This window comes from Acinonyx jubatus, chromosome C1 (genome assembly GCF_027475565.1).
Source record: "Acinonyx jubatus isolate Ajub_Pintada_27869175 chromosome C1, VMU_Ajub_asm_v1.0, whole genome shotgun sequence".
Lineage (NCBI taxonomy): Eukaryota > Metazoa > Chordata > Mammalia > Carnivora > Felidae > Acinonyx > Acinonyx jubatus.
The window spans coordinates 173,105,682-173,118,810 of record NC_069381.1 but is presented as its reverse complement, the minus strand read 5'-3'; the positions used below and the strand labels follow the sequence as shown (position 1 = coordinate 173,118,810).

Below are 13,129 nucleotides of genomic sequence, written 5' to 3'. Positions count from 1 at the left end.
TAACCTAGAATGGAATTCCTCTTATACTCATTTCCTTTAAATCTGACCTTTAAGTCAATGGCTTAAACTCTATGCATGTCTTCCCAAATGTAGGATGGTGACAAATATCCACATATTAGCCCTTCAAAAATCACTTTGAAATATCCTAATGATTCTTAAGCATCATTTTTTTAAAGAGACCTAGATTATGGTATAAAACACAACTTTCTCAAAACTGTATTACTTCGTTAATACAAAGAAAGTACATCTCTCAAGAAGCAGTTGTTTCAAACAATTTGTGTTTTGATGGACTTACTCTCTTATATAGTAGAACTAAGAAATTCTATTGTGTTTAATACCACTGGACAAGTTTTTTAGCACTATTTCATATCAATGTTGGAAGATACTATAATAAAATTACATTATCTTTGTGATGTTAAAGTACTAAGTGGATTATTCTCATGTGTCAAAATACAGAATGTTGTCAAAGAATAAAAGATGACTTAATTAGATATCAATTTAAAAATCTGATCACTTTTCTGGTTTCATTTAATAGGGTCCTCTTGGGATCCCTGGATCTTCCGGTTTTCCAGGAAATCCTGGAATGAAGGTAAAATGTGAATATATTTAACTCTTGATTATAAGAATTACTTGATGATATGAGAATGTCATTAATTTTATGGAAGTCACTCTTAACTAAGGAAAAAACCTAGAGGATTCTCAGTGTGTATAATGGTAGGAAAAGAAATAAATTTAAAAATGAGATTACTATGCAATATGTAGTTAAAGGAGAATTACTGCTAATCATACAATTGTAATATCAAAGAATCCGCTGCATTAGAACTCTAAACTAGACAATTGTAACAGCTGCAAAGAGTAAGAGATTAATCTGAATTGGAACTCTGCTCTTGGATACAGTGCCTGGCAGTAATAAATAGCAGAATGTTCTAAACAATAGGAGGTTAAAATAAGTCAAAGGTTGTCAAAAGGCTGTTCTTTCACACAATGCTGGCTTTCATTCCAACCCAGGCCCCCTACCATTTACACAACCATGAAAGGAATAGGCAGGGAGGCTATTTGGCTTTCCACAGGGGACTGGATTAAATCATTCTGCTGGGATGATTTACATCTGTAGTGAGTCACAATGTGTTCTTTCAGTATTTTGGGTGATAAATTCAAGGATTACAGTAAGAGGTTATTAAGATTATATTAGCTAAATTAGTGAATACATTCAGAACACTGTTTTCACACTTTAAACAACACAGTACACTGGATTACCCCTCACGCCCAGTTTCCCTTGGCCATAATTTTCTTCATCTCAAAGAAGGGATTTACTCACAAGATTCTGCTGTACAAAAATGATTGTGGCCATGGCAGTCACTTTCCTTCTGTAAGTCTTGTTTTCTCATGGGATTTTGTTGAAGATTACATGAGAGAGCAATGCAAACTCTAATACTGCCTGATGCAGAGGATGCCCTCAATATAGGTCCTTGCTTCTCGTTGGTAGTGCTACACAAATGGGCTTTGAACTGTGAAACAAAAACAACAAAAAGTCCATAGCTAACATTTCAAATACTCTCAAATGTGAGAGTCATCGGGTTAAATTATTCTTCGGGCTCTCTCTAACACTGTCTTTAAACTCTGTGCCACAGGAATGCTGCTACTTTAAAATGATGCTGTCCCTAAGTCGTTTCATCAACCAGTCCCTTGTTTCACTGAGAGCTCACTGTGCACTCAAGCAGATAAGACTTTCTTGAGATCCCTCTGTTTCTGATCTCCCTGAAGTGCTAACCCTACCACCACTGACTCTGGCCATGGAGGGCCCAACCTCCCATGTTCCCAAAACTCCTTCTCTCCTTCCTGTGAGACCCTCTACCCTCAAACTGAGCTTTGGCCAGAGAATTAAGGAAAGAATACTCACAATGCCTAGGACTAAGACTTGGCAGAAAGTAGTTTCTGCTCCTACTATGGCATCTAGTGAAGACCTCATTAGCAATGGCAATTTATATAACAGCTCACTCTGCATAATTCCTTCTCCTCCTGGGTTTTTCTAGTACTGGCTTTTGGCTACTAAAGACTGTTTAATAAAGTCAAACGCTTAGCAAAGCTGGTTTTCTCAGAAATTGTTTGCCTATCCTACCATCCTCCCCTGCCAAGCATAAAGTTTCCAGATCTTCATTTTTGGCCACGGTTCTGCTATACCTATAAAGTACTTCCATGGTCTCTGTTTCTCTGGATGAAAAATAAACTTCCATGTCCAGTTCTTTGAATTTCAGAGAGTCAGTAGGGATTTTATATATTTATTAGCACTAATGAACCTCCTCAGGCTTAGAATTTTAGTTCTGAAATTCTAGGTCCAGGTTTCTCTAGGATTAGATCTACATTGGGACCTAATATGTTGGATAAAATACAGAAACCCACTTAGGTTTAAACTTCAGATAAGTAAAGAATAAATTTTTCGTATAGATATGTTCCAAATATTGCCTGGGACAAACTTACACTTAAATTATTTGTTATTTATCTGAATTAAAACTTAACGAGGCATCTGTATTTTTATTTACTATCTGGACTACTTTCATGGGTTGAAATAAGGGTAGATATCAGGTTACCTTGACCACTTTACTCTGCTGTTAATACTGAAGATATTATCATACTTGATGGGTTGGAAAATGAGTCTACTCCTTAAGCTAGGTTAGACACACAACCCTTATAAACTGATTAGTGCTCATCACCCTTTAAAAATACTTGAGTATAGCATGTAGGGCTCCAAATAAGCAATAAACTTTGAATGACACCACATTTATATTTTTCTTATAACATTTCTTTTTGTACCCATTTAGGGAGAAGCGGGTCCCACTGGGGCAAGAGGCCCTGAAGGTCCCCAGGGACAAAGAGGTGAAACTGGGCCACCAGGTCCAGTGGGCTCTCAAGGTCTTCCCGTAAGTTCCCAGTACATTTAAGAATTGTGTTCTTGACAGAAAGTTTGTCATCTTTTATAACGTCAGAACAGTTTTAATATATCCCCTTTGAATTCTGAATGAGTGTTTCCAACTGTTTAAAGAAACCTATTTCTCTTGTCAACTCTGCAAAATTTTATCTATTTTATGGAAGAGGGAATTAGTCATAAAGCGAGTTTTATGATATAATGGTGGTTGATTTTTTTTAATGTTTATTTTTGAAAGAGAGAGAGAGAGTGTGTGTGTGTGTGTGTGAGTTAGAGAGGGGCAGAGAGAGACAGAGACAAAATCTGAAGCAGACTCCAGGCTTAGAGCTGTCTGTCAGCACAGAGCCTGGCATGGTGCTCGAACTCAGGTTCCCCATGGTGGTTGTTTTTACAATAATTTTTCTGCCTCCTTTTGGAATGTGGGTTGACATCTGGACAGCATCCTAGATATGGCTTAATATTTTGTAAACTTTTCATGGATCTTTTAGGGTGCAGTAGGAACTGATGGTACACCTGGTGCCAAAGGCCCAACGGTGAGTAACTAACTGCATCAATGCCACGTGAAGTTCAAATGGATGCAATCCTTTGGACATTGACAGTAGACTTCTACCGGGTTCTCTGCTCATCATGTCACTCTTCTACTCTGACAGGGCTCTCCAGGTACCTCTGGTCCTCCTGGCTTAGCAGGGCCCCCTGGATCTCCAGGACCTCAGGGTAGCACAGGACCTCCAGGAATTCGAGGCCAACCGGTAATGTCCTTTCAAATAACTATCATCCATTAGTATAATCCAACTAAGATCACCACGCAAAATAATATTCAGTGAGAGCCAATGAAACATGGATAATGGGACATATCTGAGTGAGGCAAGTGAAGATAGGAATCTTTGTAAAGTGGAAGCCACATGTTAATGTACAATTTAGGTGTTTAAATTCAAAAGGGAACATTATTACATTGTGTTAAATTTTAGTGGTTTTTTAAAATTTAAAATAATAAGGTCATAACTTTATAGTCTATCTCATAGATATTTATGAGTGGTTGAATAGTACACATTATAGAAATATTTTCCAAGCCAGTGTGAAGAAATGTGGAGGTTATAATGACAATTTGGTTAAAAATGGGTTCACTAGCTATTTCTTGAGAGTTATCTTGAAGAGTGGTTCCACCATATTATTCACATTGAATGAAATTTCCGTATTTTGTGAAATTATTTATTAGAAAAAATGTTATGCTAAACCCATAAGAAATAAACACATTGAGAAGTTGTGCTTATATATTTTTAGCTTCTGTATAAAAATTAAAACTTTCTTTCTTAGCACTACCTAAAACAAATATTTTAGATTCTGTTCCAAGTAACTTAGTTATGCTAATAAATCCCTTTAAATCCAGGTGGCAGATTTATTAACGCACGAGTGTTGCTGATATTTCACATTTGATTTTATCATGTTCTCTTAGCCACCTGGTTCCCAGAGGCTTAACTGGTATTTAAAGACACATACACACCAAAACCCTAGAACACTCCGAAGATGAAATGCTGAATTTGAACTTGTCAAACTCTCAATAAATAGAACATAAATATAAAGTTATTTTGATTCTGGGTAAATAACTCTATTTCCTAAAATATACCCTAAATAGATTTATCTGTAAAAGTTGTCACTGTTAGTTCTAATTTTAATTATCAAATTGGAATAACTGAATAATTCTAATTTTCCTAGTATGCATGATAAAACACACAAGATTTTAAAAATAAGTCCTTTGAAGACCACTGTAAAATAGACAGACTTCTATAAACTACTTATACTGGGTTTTATAAAATTTCACATACATTCTACAAGATTTGCAAAATTAGAAAAAATGTTAATACAGACTCAGCTGCAGAAAGTTTTTAGGTCCTGTTAACTGTAATTAATTAAAGCAAGTTGGACTGGCTAAAAGTCCTGGGTTTTATAACTATTGATACTTTTATTTTAGGGTGATCCAGGAGTTCCAGGTTTCAAAGGAGAAGCTGGCCCCAAAGGGGAACCAGTAAGTCTTCGTTTTTTTGTTTGTTTGTTTGTTTCAATGATAAGAAGACCATGAATATTGTCCAGCAGTGCACAGGTCAAAATGCTCAAGTGTTTAAAATAATATCAATGAGAAATATAACTTTGAGTGGCAATACTTTAGTTTAAAACTTGTAACTGACTTCATTACTTTGGATGGAAATAGTTTAATATAGTTTAAAATTTGCTATTGACTTATTTAAATGAAGCTTTTGACTATAATTCAGTTGTCAAATGGCTGTTGCTGGTAACTGTCCTTCTGTTTTTAATAGGGGCCACATGGTATTCAGGGTCCAATAGGTCCACCTGGTGAAGAAGGCAAAAGAGGTCCCCGAGGTGATCCAGGAACAGTTGGTCCTCCAGGCCCAATGGGAGAAAGGGTAAAATTTGAATAATAAGATAAATTCTTAGAGTTGTGTGTGTGTGGGGGAGGGATTATGTGGGGCGCTTTGGGGATAATAAGGAAAGCTAGAGTCATTGAAAGAATTACTTGCAAATGCATTGCACAGTTAAGTATGGTTAACTGTGTATTAAAGGAACCAACTATCTAATAATTATTGCCCATTCATTCATTCATTCAGCCAACACTGACACTGTGCCAATTCAATATATTGGTACTTAGGATACATCAGTGAACAAGAAGGCTATGGTCCCAGCCTTCATGTGGGGGCTAGTAAGCAACAGTTTATTCTAGTGGGGAGGTAAGCAATAAACAAGTCAACAGGCAAACAAAAATATAATTATACATTTTAATGAGCTCCATATACACTTAAGAAATTACAGGGTGATGTGGTAGAGAGTAGCTTTGAGTATGTGATAGTAGTGTGACATTAAATTAGGTGGTTAAGAAGTGGATTCTTTGGGAAGATGGCATTTTAGCTGATACCTGAAGATGAGGACAAACCAGCAAGAGACCTTGGTAGTAAGAACACTGTCAGCAGAGGAAACGGCTAGTGCAAAGCCAGCAAGGGCTTGGTGATTTTAGAGATTAGAAGAGGTTGCTGTGACTGGAGTATAATGAAACAGGTCTGTAGGGGACAATGATAATATCACCTTACATTTGTAGAGACGTTCAAAGAATGCACAGTACTTCACATACAAGACAATACTAATGTATGTCATCACTGACGTTTTGATCATGGTAGATGGTGCCATTCCTTTGCTGCTTATCTAGATACCATTTTGCTCTATGTTTATTTTACAATTAATTGTTAGGATAGTTCTTAATTTGAATAATTTTTGGCTTGATACTTACATATTCTCAAAAATTTAAAATTTTTAAATATTTCTATGTAGTTAGGGTTTTGTCCCTTACACTTTATCTTTTGCCATGTTGGCTTGATCACAACTCCTAAAACCTTGTAATGCCAAAAATAAAAATTACCCACTCATTATACATTACAAAAACATCAACAACAATTAAGAATCTCATTTTGGTCATTTGTAGGGTGCTCCTGGCAATCGTGGTTTTCCAGGCTCTGATGGTTTACCTGGACCAAAGGTGAGGTTATCCCATCCATGTTGACATTCATGTGGGTGGTGCCCCAAAAGATGCCGTTGTCCAGAATGGTGATCTAGCTTTGGTCCACATGGCTTCAGATCCAGAAAAGAGTCAGACACAGATGTCAAGCCTAATGCCAAATCCCTCTTGTGCAATTTATGTATTATAGATGGCTAGGGGAGAAGGATGATGGTTGCAAGTATGTAGGAGTTTGTTTTCAGATTTCCTGGAGACCCAGCTGAGAAGAAAAGGTCACAGACCTTTCCTTTATCTGGAAATTTAGACTCTAGAATTTTGGTGTTCCCCCTCACCCAAATCTAGATTATTGCAGTGATAATCTAAATACAATTTTTATTAATAATGAAAAACCATTATTCTACAAGAACTAGGAGTTAGAACAAAATATGTAGTGATAGTTTTTGTAACTTTGTAATCACGTTGACAAAGTATTTGTATGTTATTCTAGTGCTTTGATTTGTAACAGGCAATTTTGATATTCACTTGCTTTTATCTTCCTGCACTGTTTCTTTTTTCTGACACATTCTGCTTTGCATTGGAACAGGGGGCTCAAGGAGAGAGGGGTCCTGTAGGTTCTTCAGGACCTAAAGGAGGGCAGGGGGACCCAGGACGTCCAGGTGAACCTGGCCTTCCAGGTGCTCGGGTAAGAACACAGTAGTTTGCTACATCGACCCAGAACAGCTCGTCGGTACTCAGTGAAGTGTTTTTTAATTAAGCTAGTTTTGACAAGTTGGATCATTTCTTTTGTTTTTACGATTTTGACCTGATTTACTATTTTTAAAAAAAAACTGCTTTGTTATTTTCATGACATATAGAAAAACATGGTAATTTCTAGTCTCCCTTTCTCAAAGGAGTATGCATTAATAGTTTTGCCACTTGACATGGAAAAAAAAATCCTGTTTGCCAATTTTTATTTTTCTTTACTTGCTAACAAAAACCTGTTTGGCTTTTGGCAGAGAGAATTCCTGATAAATTTCATCCTGAACAAATGTTACTTGAAAATTCATTTGAAGTGTGTAATTGCTGTTACATTCAGTTGTCCACAATGCTCCTTAAAAACAAAGGAATTATACAAAAAGTTGTTGGATGGAAATATACATTTGGCTCCACATAATCTTGAACCCAACACTTTTATTTATTTATGTATGTATTTATTAACATTTATTCATTTTTTGAGAGACAGAGAGAGACAGTGTGAGCAGGGGAGGGGCAAAGAGAGAGGGAGACACAGAATCCGAAGCAGGTTCCAGGCTCTGAGCTGTCAGCACAGAGCCTGATGCAAGGCTCGAACTCACAAACTGAGATTATGATCTGAACCAAAGTCAGACCCTTAACTGTCTGAGCCACCCAGGTGCCCCATACCCAGTGTTTTAAAATATATGAATAAAAGTCTACTACAGCCCTTTCTCCTTCTATGTAGGAAACTGGAACTTTCTTAGAACTTCTTCCCTAGATACCTAATAAAGTTGGAATGCCAGGTGAATGAGCAGTCAGCATTGCTTATAGTAAAAATGATGCCCAACTGTAGACCACATCTGGACCTGGGAGGACTATAAATTATAAAAACCTTATAGGGGAGCATGGCTTTGGGCATCCTGAGTTTGGAGAAACTGGTACCTGCACATTCACCTTGCCAGGATCAGTATACTGTGTTTGAGGTGCTGTTACAAATACTGGTTACCTGAGATTTCTAAGCCAAAGTGGCTCCTGTCCCCGCCATGTAGACTCATTTCCTGACATCTGGCCTGTCCATTGTAGAAGGCTTAGATGATGCCCTTGGAGGCCATGCTGTGAGGGCTGCCCCCCAGTGGAGAGTCCCACGTGATGCTGCCTGTTGGCATGCTGTGTTTTCTGCCTTGTATCCTTCCAAAACCAGGCTGGGGGAGGCCCATGATTAGCCTGTGAAGTTTGTTTAGAGGAGCCTAAGGCCACTGAGAATGGGCATTGCGTAGTGGAACTGGATCCTTTTAATGAAGTGCTATTTTTACTCTCTAGAATCTTTTTTTAAAAAGCTTATTTATTTATTTTGAGAGAGAGAGAGATAGAGTGAGCAGGGGAGGGGCAGAGAGAGAGAGGGAGAGAGCAAATCCCAAGCAGGCTCCACACTGTCAGCGCAGAGCTTGACATGGGGCTCAAACTCACAAACTCTGAGATCATGACCTGAGCCGAAATCGAGAGTTGGATGTTTAACGGACTGAGCCACCCAGGTGCCCCTACTCTCTAGAATCTTTACCTCAGTTGCAGGTCAGCAACAAAATGACAATCACTTTTAATTTTCAGGGTCTGACAGGAAATCCTGGCGTTCAAGGTCCTGAAGGAAAGCTTGGGCCTTTGGTAAGTGACGTAAACAGAAATCCATAGCCATGATAGACATATAACGTAAGATGTTTATTTGAGGTTAATGTTTTTAATCATGTGAGTGCTGATCATATTTACATGTTTAAAATACCGAAGCAAATTCATAGGATCTTCATATTTTAAAATTCACTAAAAATTGATCAAGTTTAATTGATATAAATGTTTGAGATTGAAGTTGCTTCTCTAACATCTGGGGAAAAAGTCCAAATTATGTATTCTTCCAGTATTGGTGAAATTTGTCTACTGGAAACATTCTCATTTCATAAATATCCTCCCAACTTTATAGGTTTAAGAGATAAGTAGGTATGACTTTTGGTAACTTATGTATTCTAGGCCCTTCCTTTATACCAAAAAATGTGAAATGAAGTCCCAAATTTTCATTACCGCAAGCTAGAGTAAATTAAAGAGTAAAAGGACAATTTCCCCTATGAATAGAAGAGTGTAAGGAGCTGTGAAGATGAGGGTCATGTGTAGAACCAGAGTAAAATCTCTGTTCTAAATACTCAGCATCCTTCAGCACTTTTTTTTTAAAACACTCAACTGTTATTCACTGAGAAAAAGATGAAGGATAATTTAAAACTTATATAACTTTCATAAGTAAGCAAAGAAAGGCAAGTGACAATTTGGGTGACCTGATATTCAGAGAGAATTTACGTAAAACTTACATTGCGCCTGTCAATTTTGTAGGGTGCTCCGGGGGAGGATGGCCGGCCAGGTCCTCCAGGCTCCATAGGAATCAGAGGGCAGCCCGGGAGTATGGGTCTTCCAGGCCCCAAAGGTAGCAGTGTGAGTACAGTGCATATGTTTGCTATCTCATCATCATCCTCACCTGAAGTAGGCATGTTATGAGCAAACTGATTGAATTTTAATGTAGTTTTCTATTCTTTCTTTTAGGGTGACCCTGGAAAACCTGGAGAAGCAGGAAATGCTGGTGTTCCTGGGCAGAGGGTAACTATACAAACATTTTCTGCCAAAAGGGAGGAAATATATATAAATATATATGAAATGACCCAAATGTCTCACGGCCTTACTTCACATATTATCTCTGTGTGATATTAGGGAGCTCCTGGAAAAGATGGTGAAGTTGGTCCTTCTGGTCCTGTGGGCCCCCCGGTATGTGATCTTTTAGCGAGAATTACATTCACATTGCACTTTTCGATGATGTTTGTTTAAGACTTTACTTATGAGTAAGCTTCAGGGGAAGTAATGAGAAAGTGCAAGATTGAAGAATTCTAATCTTTTCTTCTGACCCCTGTGCCAGCACCTTCTGCCTTTTTAAATGGAGCGATTGGACTTTTCATTTTAAACTTCTTTAAAATGCTGATGGCAGAAGCAACCTCATTGTCCTTATGTGTCACAGTTAAGGAACATATCAACTGAACAGAATCATGTTTGACAAATACTTTGTTCTGTCTCTTATTGAAAAATATAAGTACCGAACTATACTTAATTCTTCTGATAATGTCTCATATAAATTTGTCTCAGCTAGCTGATTTTTCTTTAGAGGGACTAAAAAAGAAAGTATTTTGTCCTTTGAGGTGCATCTGCATCCTAGGATTCTAAAATTAAATATTTATCAGAAATATTTTGGCATATTTATTTGTTTATGATGGGGCAATTTAAATATCTTTCTAAAATGTTAGCTTTGCTTTCTTCAGCTGCTCTAGTGTTGAAGGCTTGATTAATAGTTCTTCTAACACTGCGAACTAAATTGGAACAGAAATTAGAGCGTCCCTGTGAAAATTTTTGTAAGCCAAAATGGTGTAAAGCAAAGAAGCAATTATTAATTTATGTGAAAAATTTCTTAATATTCCCAGAATCCCAAAATAACGTCTTTTAGGCTTTTCTGGCATATCTTAAGACATATCTTAGGCTATATCTTGCTCTAACAGATGCGCAAAATAAATCCAGATAAAGCACAGATGCTCACAGACACAGATGATGCTGAGATGCTAAGTCTAGTTCCCCAGAAAGAGTTGGGTGTGCACTGCCTCTATTACAGCTCACTGCAAAACAAACTCTGAATGCCTTTTGCCTTTTTCTCATAAAAGCAAAAATTCTCTTCAGAGTCCTTTGAGTTAGCACAAGAGGTACTAATACAGGTCTTTCATGAAAGCAAAGTGACATAATGCCAACTTTGGAAAAGCAGGGGACACTTGTATTACCTAATTCTATTCGATGTATGAAAGTAATGAATTTTTCCATGTTCAATTTCTCCAATTTCCTCAGATGTTTGTGTTTGGTTCCAGACAATTTTATGTTTGGATCAAAAAATAAACATGCCCTCAGTCTCTTTTCTGGCTTTAGAAGACATTTTCTTACCAGCAGGGACCTCAAAGAATCTCATTAAACTATTTGTAATGCTAGTTTATAATCTGGCTAAAGTGAAAAGCATGTGATTGGAAAAAAGCAAATATCAATACTTCCAGTGGGTCACATAAACAGGAAGCAGGTGTTAAGATCTGGCTCTCTTCATGATTTTCTTTCCTTTATGACTTAGGGTCTAGCTGGGGAGAGAGGAGAACAGGGACCCCCAGGACCCACTGGCTTTCAGGTATGTAATAATTCAGTTTTCCATGTCTTCTACCATTAATTAAACTGATTTTTTAAAATATAAAAAGATATGATCAAATGATGTGAAATTCCACAATTTTTTTAAAAAGTCATCCCTCTTTTAGTAAATAAAGATTTGGATAAAACCCAACATTTTTGTTCAAAGGGAAGGAACAGATTTCCCCTGAAAAATGGATCAAAATCCAAAATTATTAACAAATTAAAATTTTCAGGTGTTTTTGATACCTCAAGAAGTTTTATTGAACTATTTTAAGGTTTATCTAGTTTTATTGACAAAATGTCTTAAAATTTTTCTTGAACAAATTTTCATGATTTATTTAAATATATATGGTGTGGGAAATTGTTTATTATTTGATAGCATGGATAATCATAATTTGGCAAAAAAAACCTTTTAGGAATGACTTTTAATATTATTATTATTATCATTATTATTCTAGCAGCCTAAAATATTGCTTTCTGACCCATAAAAACTGGACCAATGTTAAGAATCTCCTGTTAGAGTATTAGCTCTTTTTTTCTTTCTTTTTTTTTTTTTTTTTTTTTTGCTAAGTGGTGTGCAAATGAAAATCTAAACCTAGAAGCTGACTGGCTGCTGCATTATCATAGAAGATAATGGTTTTCTCATTCTGTTTTGCTTGTGTTTAAACAATATATTTTGCTTGAAAGTATAGTCATGGAGACTCCATGATATATAAAAGGTAACCTGTTAATGCTAGTGGCCTATTAAACTTTTACAAATCTACAATTTTTTTTTCTTTTTTTAGGGGCTTCCTGGTCCTCCAGGGCCTCCTGGGGAAGGTGGAAAGCCAGGTGATCAGGTAAGTTTTAAGGTAATAGTAACAATAACAATACTAAAAATTGTAGGTTCATAATATCACTTATTATATTTGAGGTTCTGTTCTGGTTTGCCTTATCTCTCTTAATCCTCAAAGCAACCCTATATATCTAGGTATCCATATAATTATTATAACCATTTTTCAGATGAGGCAAATGAGGCACACAGATGTTATGTAACTTTCCCAAAGTGACACAGCTGATATGATTTGAATCCTGGTAGTGTGCTTCCCAAGACTGTTCTTAATCCCTAAGTCTATGTCTTGTCATATCTACAGAGTTTTACTGGAGGCTTTATAAATGGTTATGAACAGATACTAACCATTTTATTTCTATTATTTTATTAAGACATCAGTTTAATTTATTTTTATGTGAGTGATTTACTCATTCACTTAACCTTTCAACAAATATTTATCATCCCTGGCCCCCACCAGTTGAACAAGATGGACATGAGATAGAGTTTCTGGGGAGGCACTGTGTGTATGGGTGCACCTAATTCAGACTTGGGGATTTAGGGAAAGTCTCCCAGACCAGGTAATATATTTTATGAGATCTGAAGGATGAGTGATGGTAAGGGAGGAGAAGGGAAGGTAATAAAATACTCCGGGAAATGGGAACAGCAGGTGCAAAGGTTTTGCTGATCAAATTAAGGCACTGGATAAATTTGGTAAGTCAGGAATGCAGAGTATAACTTGAGGTAGAGATGAGGCTGGTGGGTGAATCAGGAGCCAGATTATAGAAAGTCTGAATTTGAATATTATTTGCTCTTATTCTTCTAATGGAAGATGATGAAAGGCTTTTAAGTAGGGTGTAGTACGACTAGATTTGGGCTTTATGAAGACCACACCACATGAAGAACAATACATTTCAGATTGGCGGCC

At 36.8% G+C, this 13,129-nt stretch overlaps 1 protein-coding gene across 1 annotated transcript in view; it reads left to right on the top strand.

Moving 5' to 3' along the window:
- COL5A2 (collagen type V alpha 2 chain) overlaps window positions 1-13,129 on the top strand; it is a 146,600-nt gene that overhangs the window by 105,567 nt on the left and 27,904 nt on the right. Inside the window, exons 18-31 of the mRNA XM_015077654.3 lie at window positions 536-589; window positions 2,820-2,918; window positions 3,412-3,456; window positions 3,574-3,672; window positions 4,893-4,946; window positions 5,236-5,343; window positions 6,411-6,464; window positions 7,027-7,125; window positions 8,763-8,816; window positions 9,528-9,626; window positions 9,735-9,788; window positions 9,900-9,953; window positions 11,341-11,394; window positions 12,179-12,232. Of these exons, the coding sequence (XP_014933140.1) occupies window positions 536-589; window positions 2,820-2,918; window positions 3,412-3,456; window positions 3,574-3,672; window positions 4,893-4,946; window positions 5,236-5,343; window positions 6,411-6,464; window positions 7,027-7,125; window positions 8,763-8,816; window positions 9,528-9,626; window positions 9,735-9,788; window positions 9,900-9,953; window positions 11,341-11,394; window positions 12,179-12,232 (981 nt within the window). The remainder of the gene's footprint in view (window positions 1-535; window positions 590-2,819; window positions 2,919-3,411; window positions 3,457-3,573; window positions 3,673-4,892; window positions 4,947-5,235; window positions 5,344-6,410; window positions 6,465-7,026; window positions 7,126-8,762; window positions 8,817-9,527; window positions 9,627-9,734; window positions 9,789-9,899; window positions 9,954-11,340; window positions 11,395-12,178; window positions 12,233-13,129) is intronic.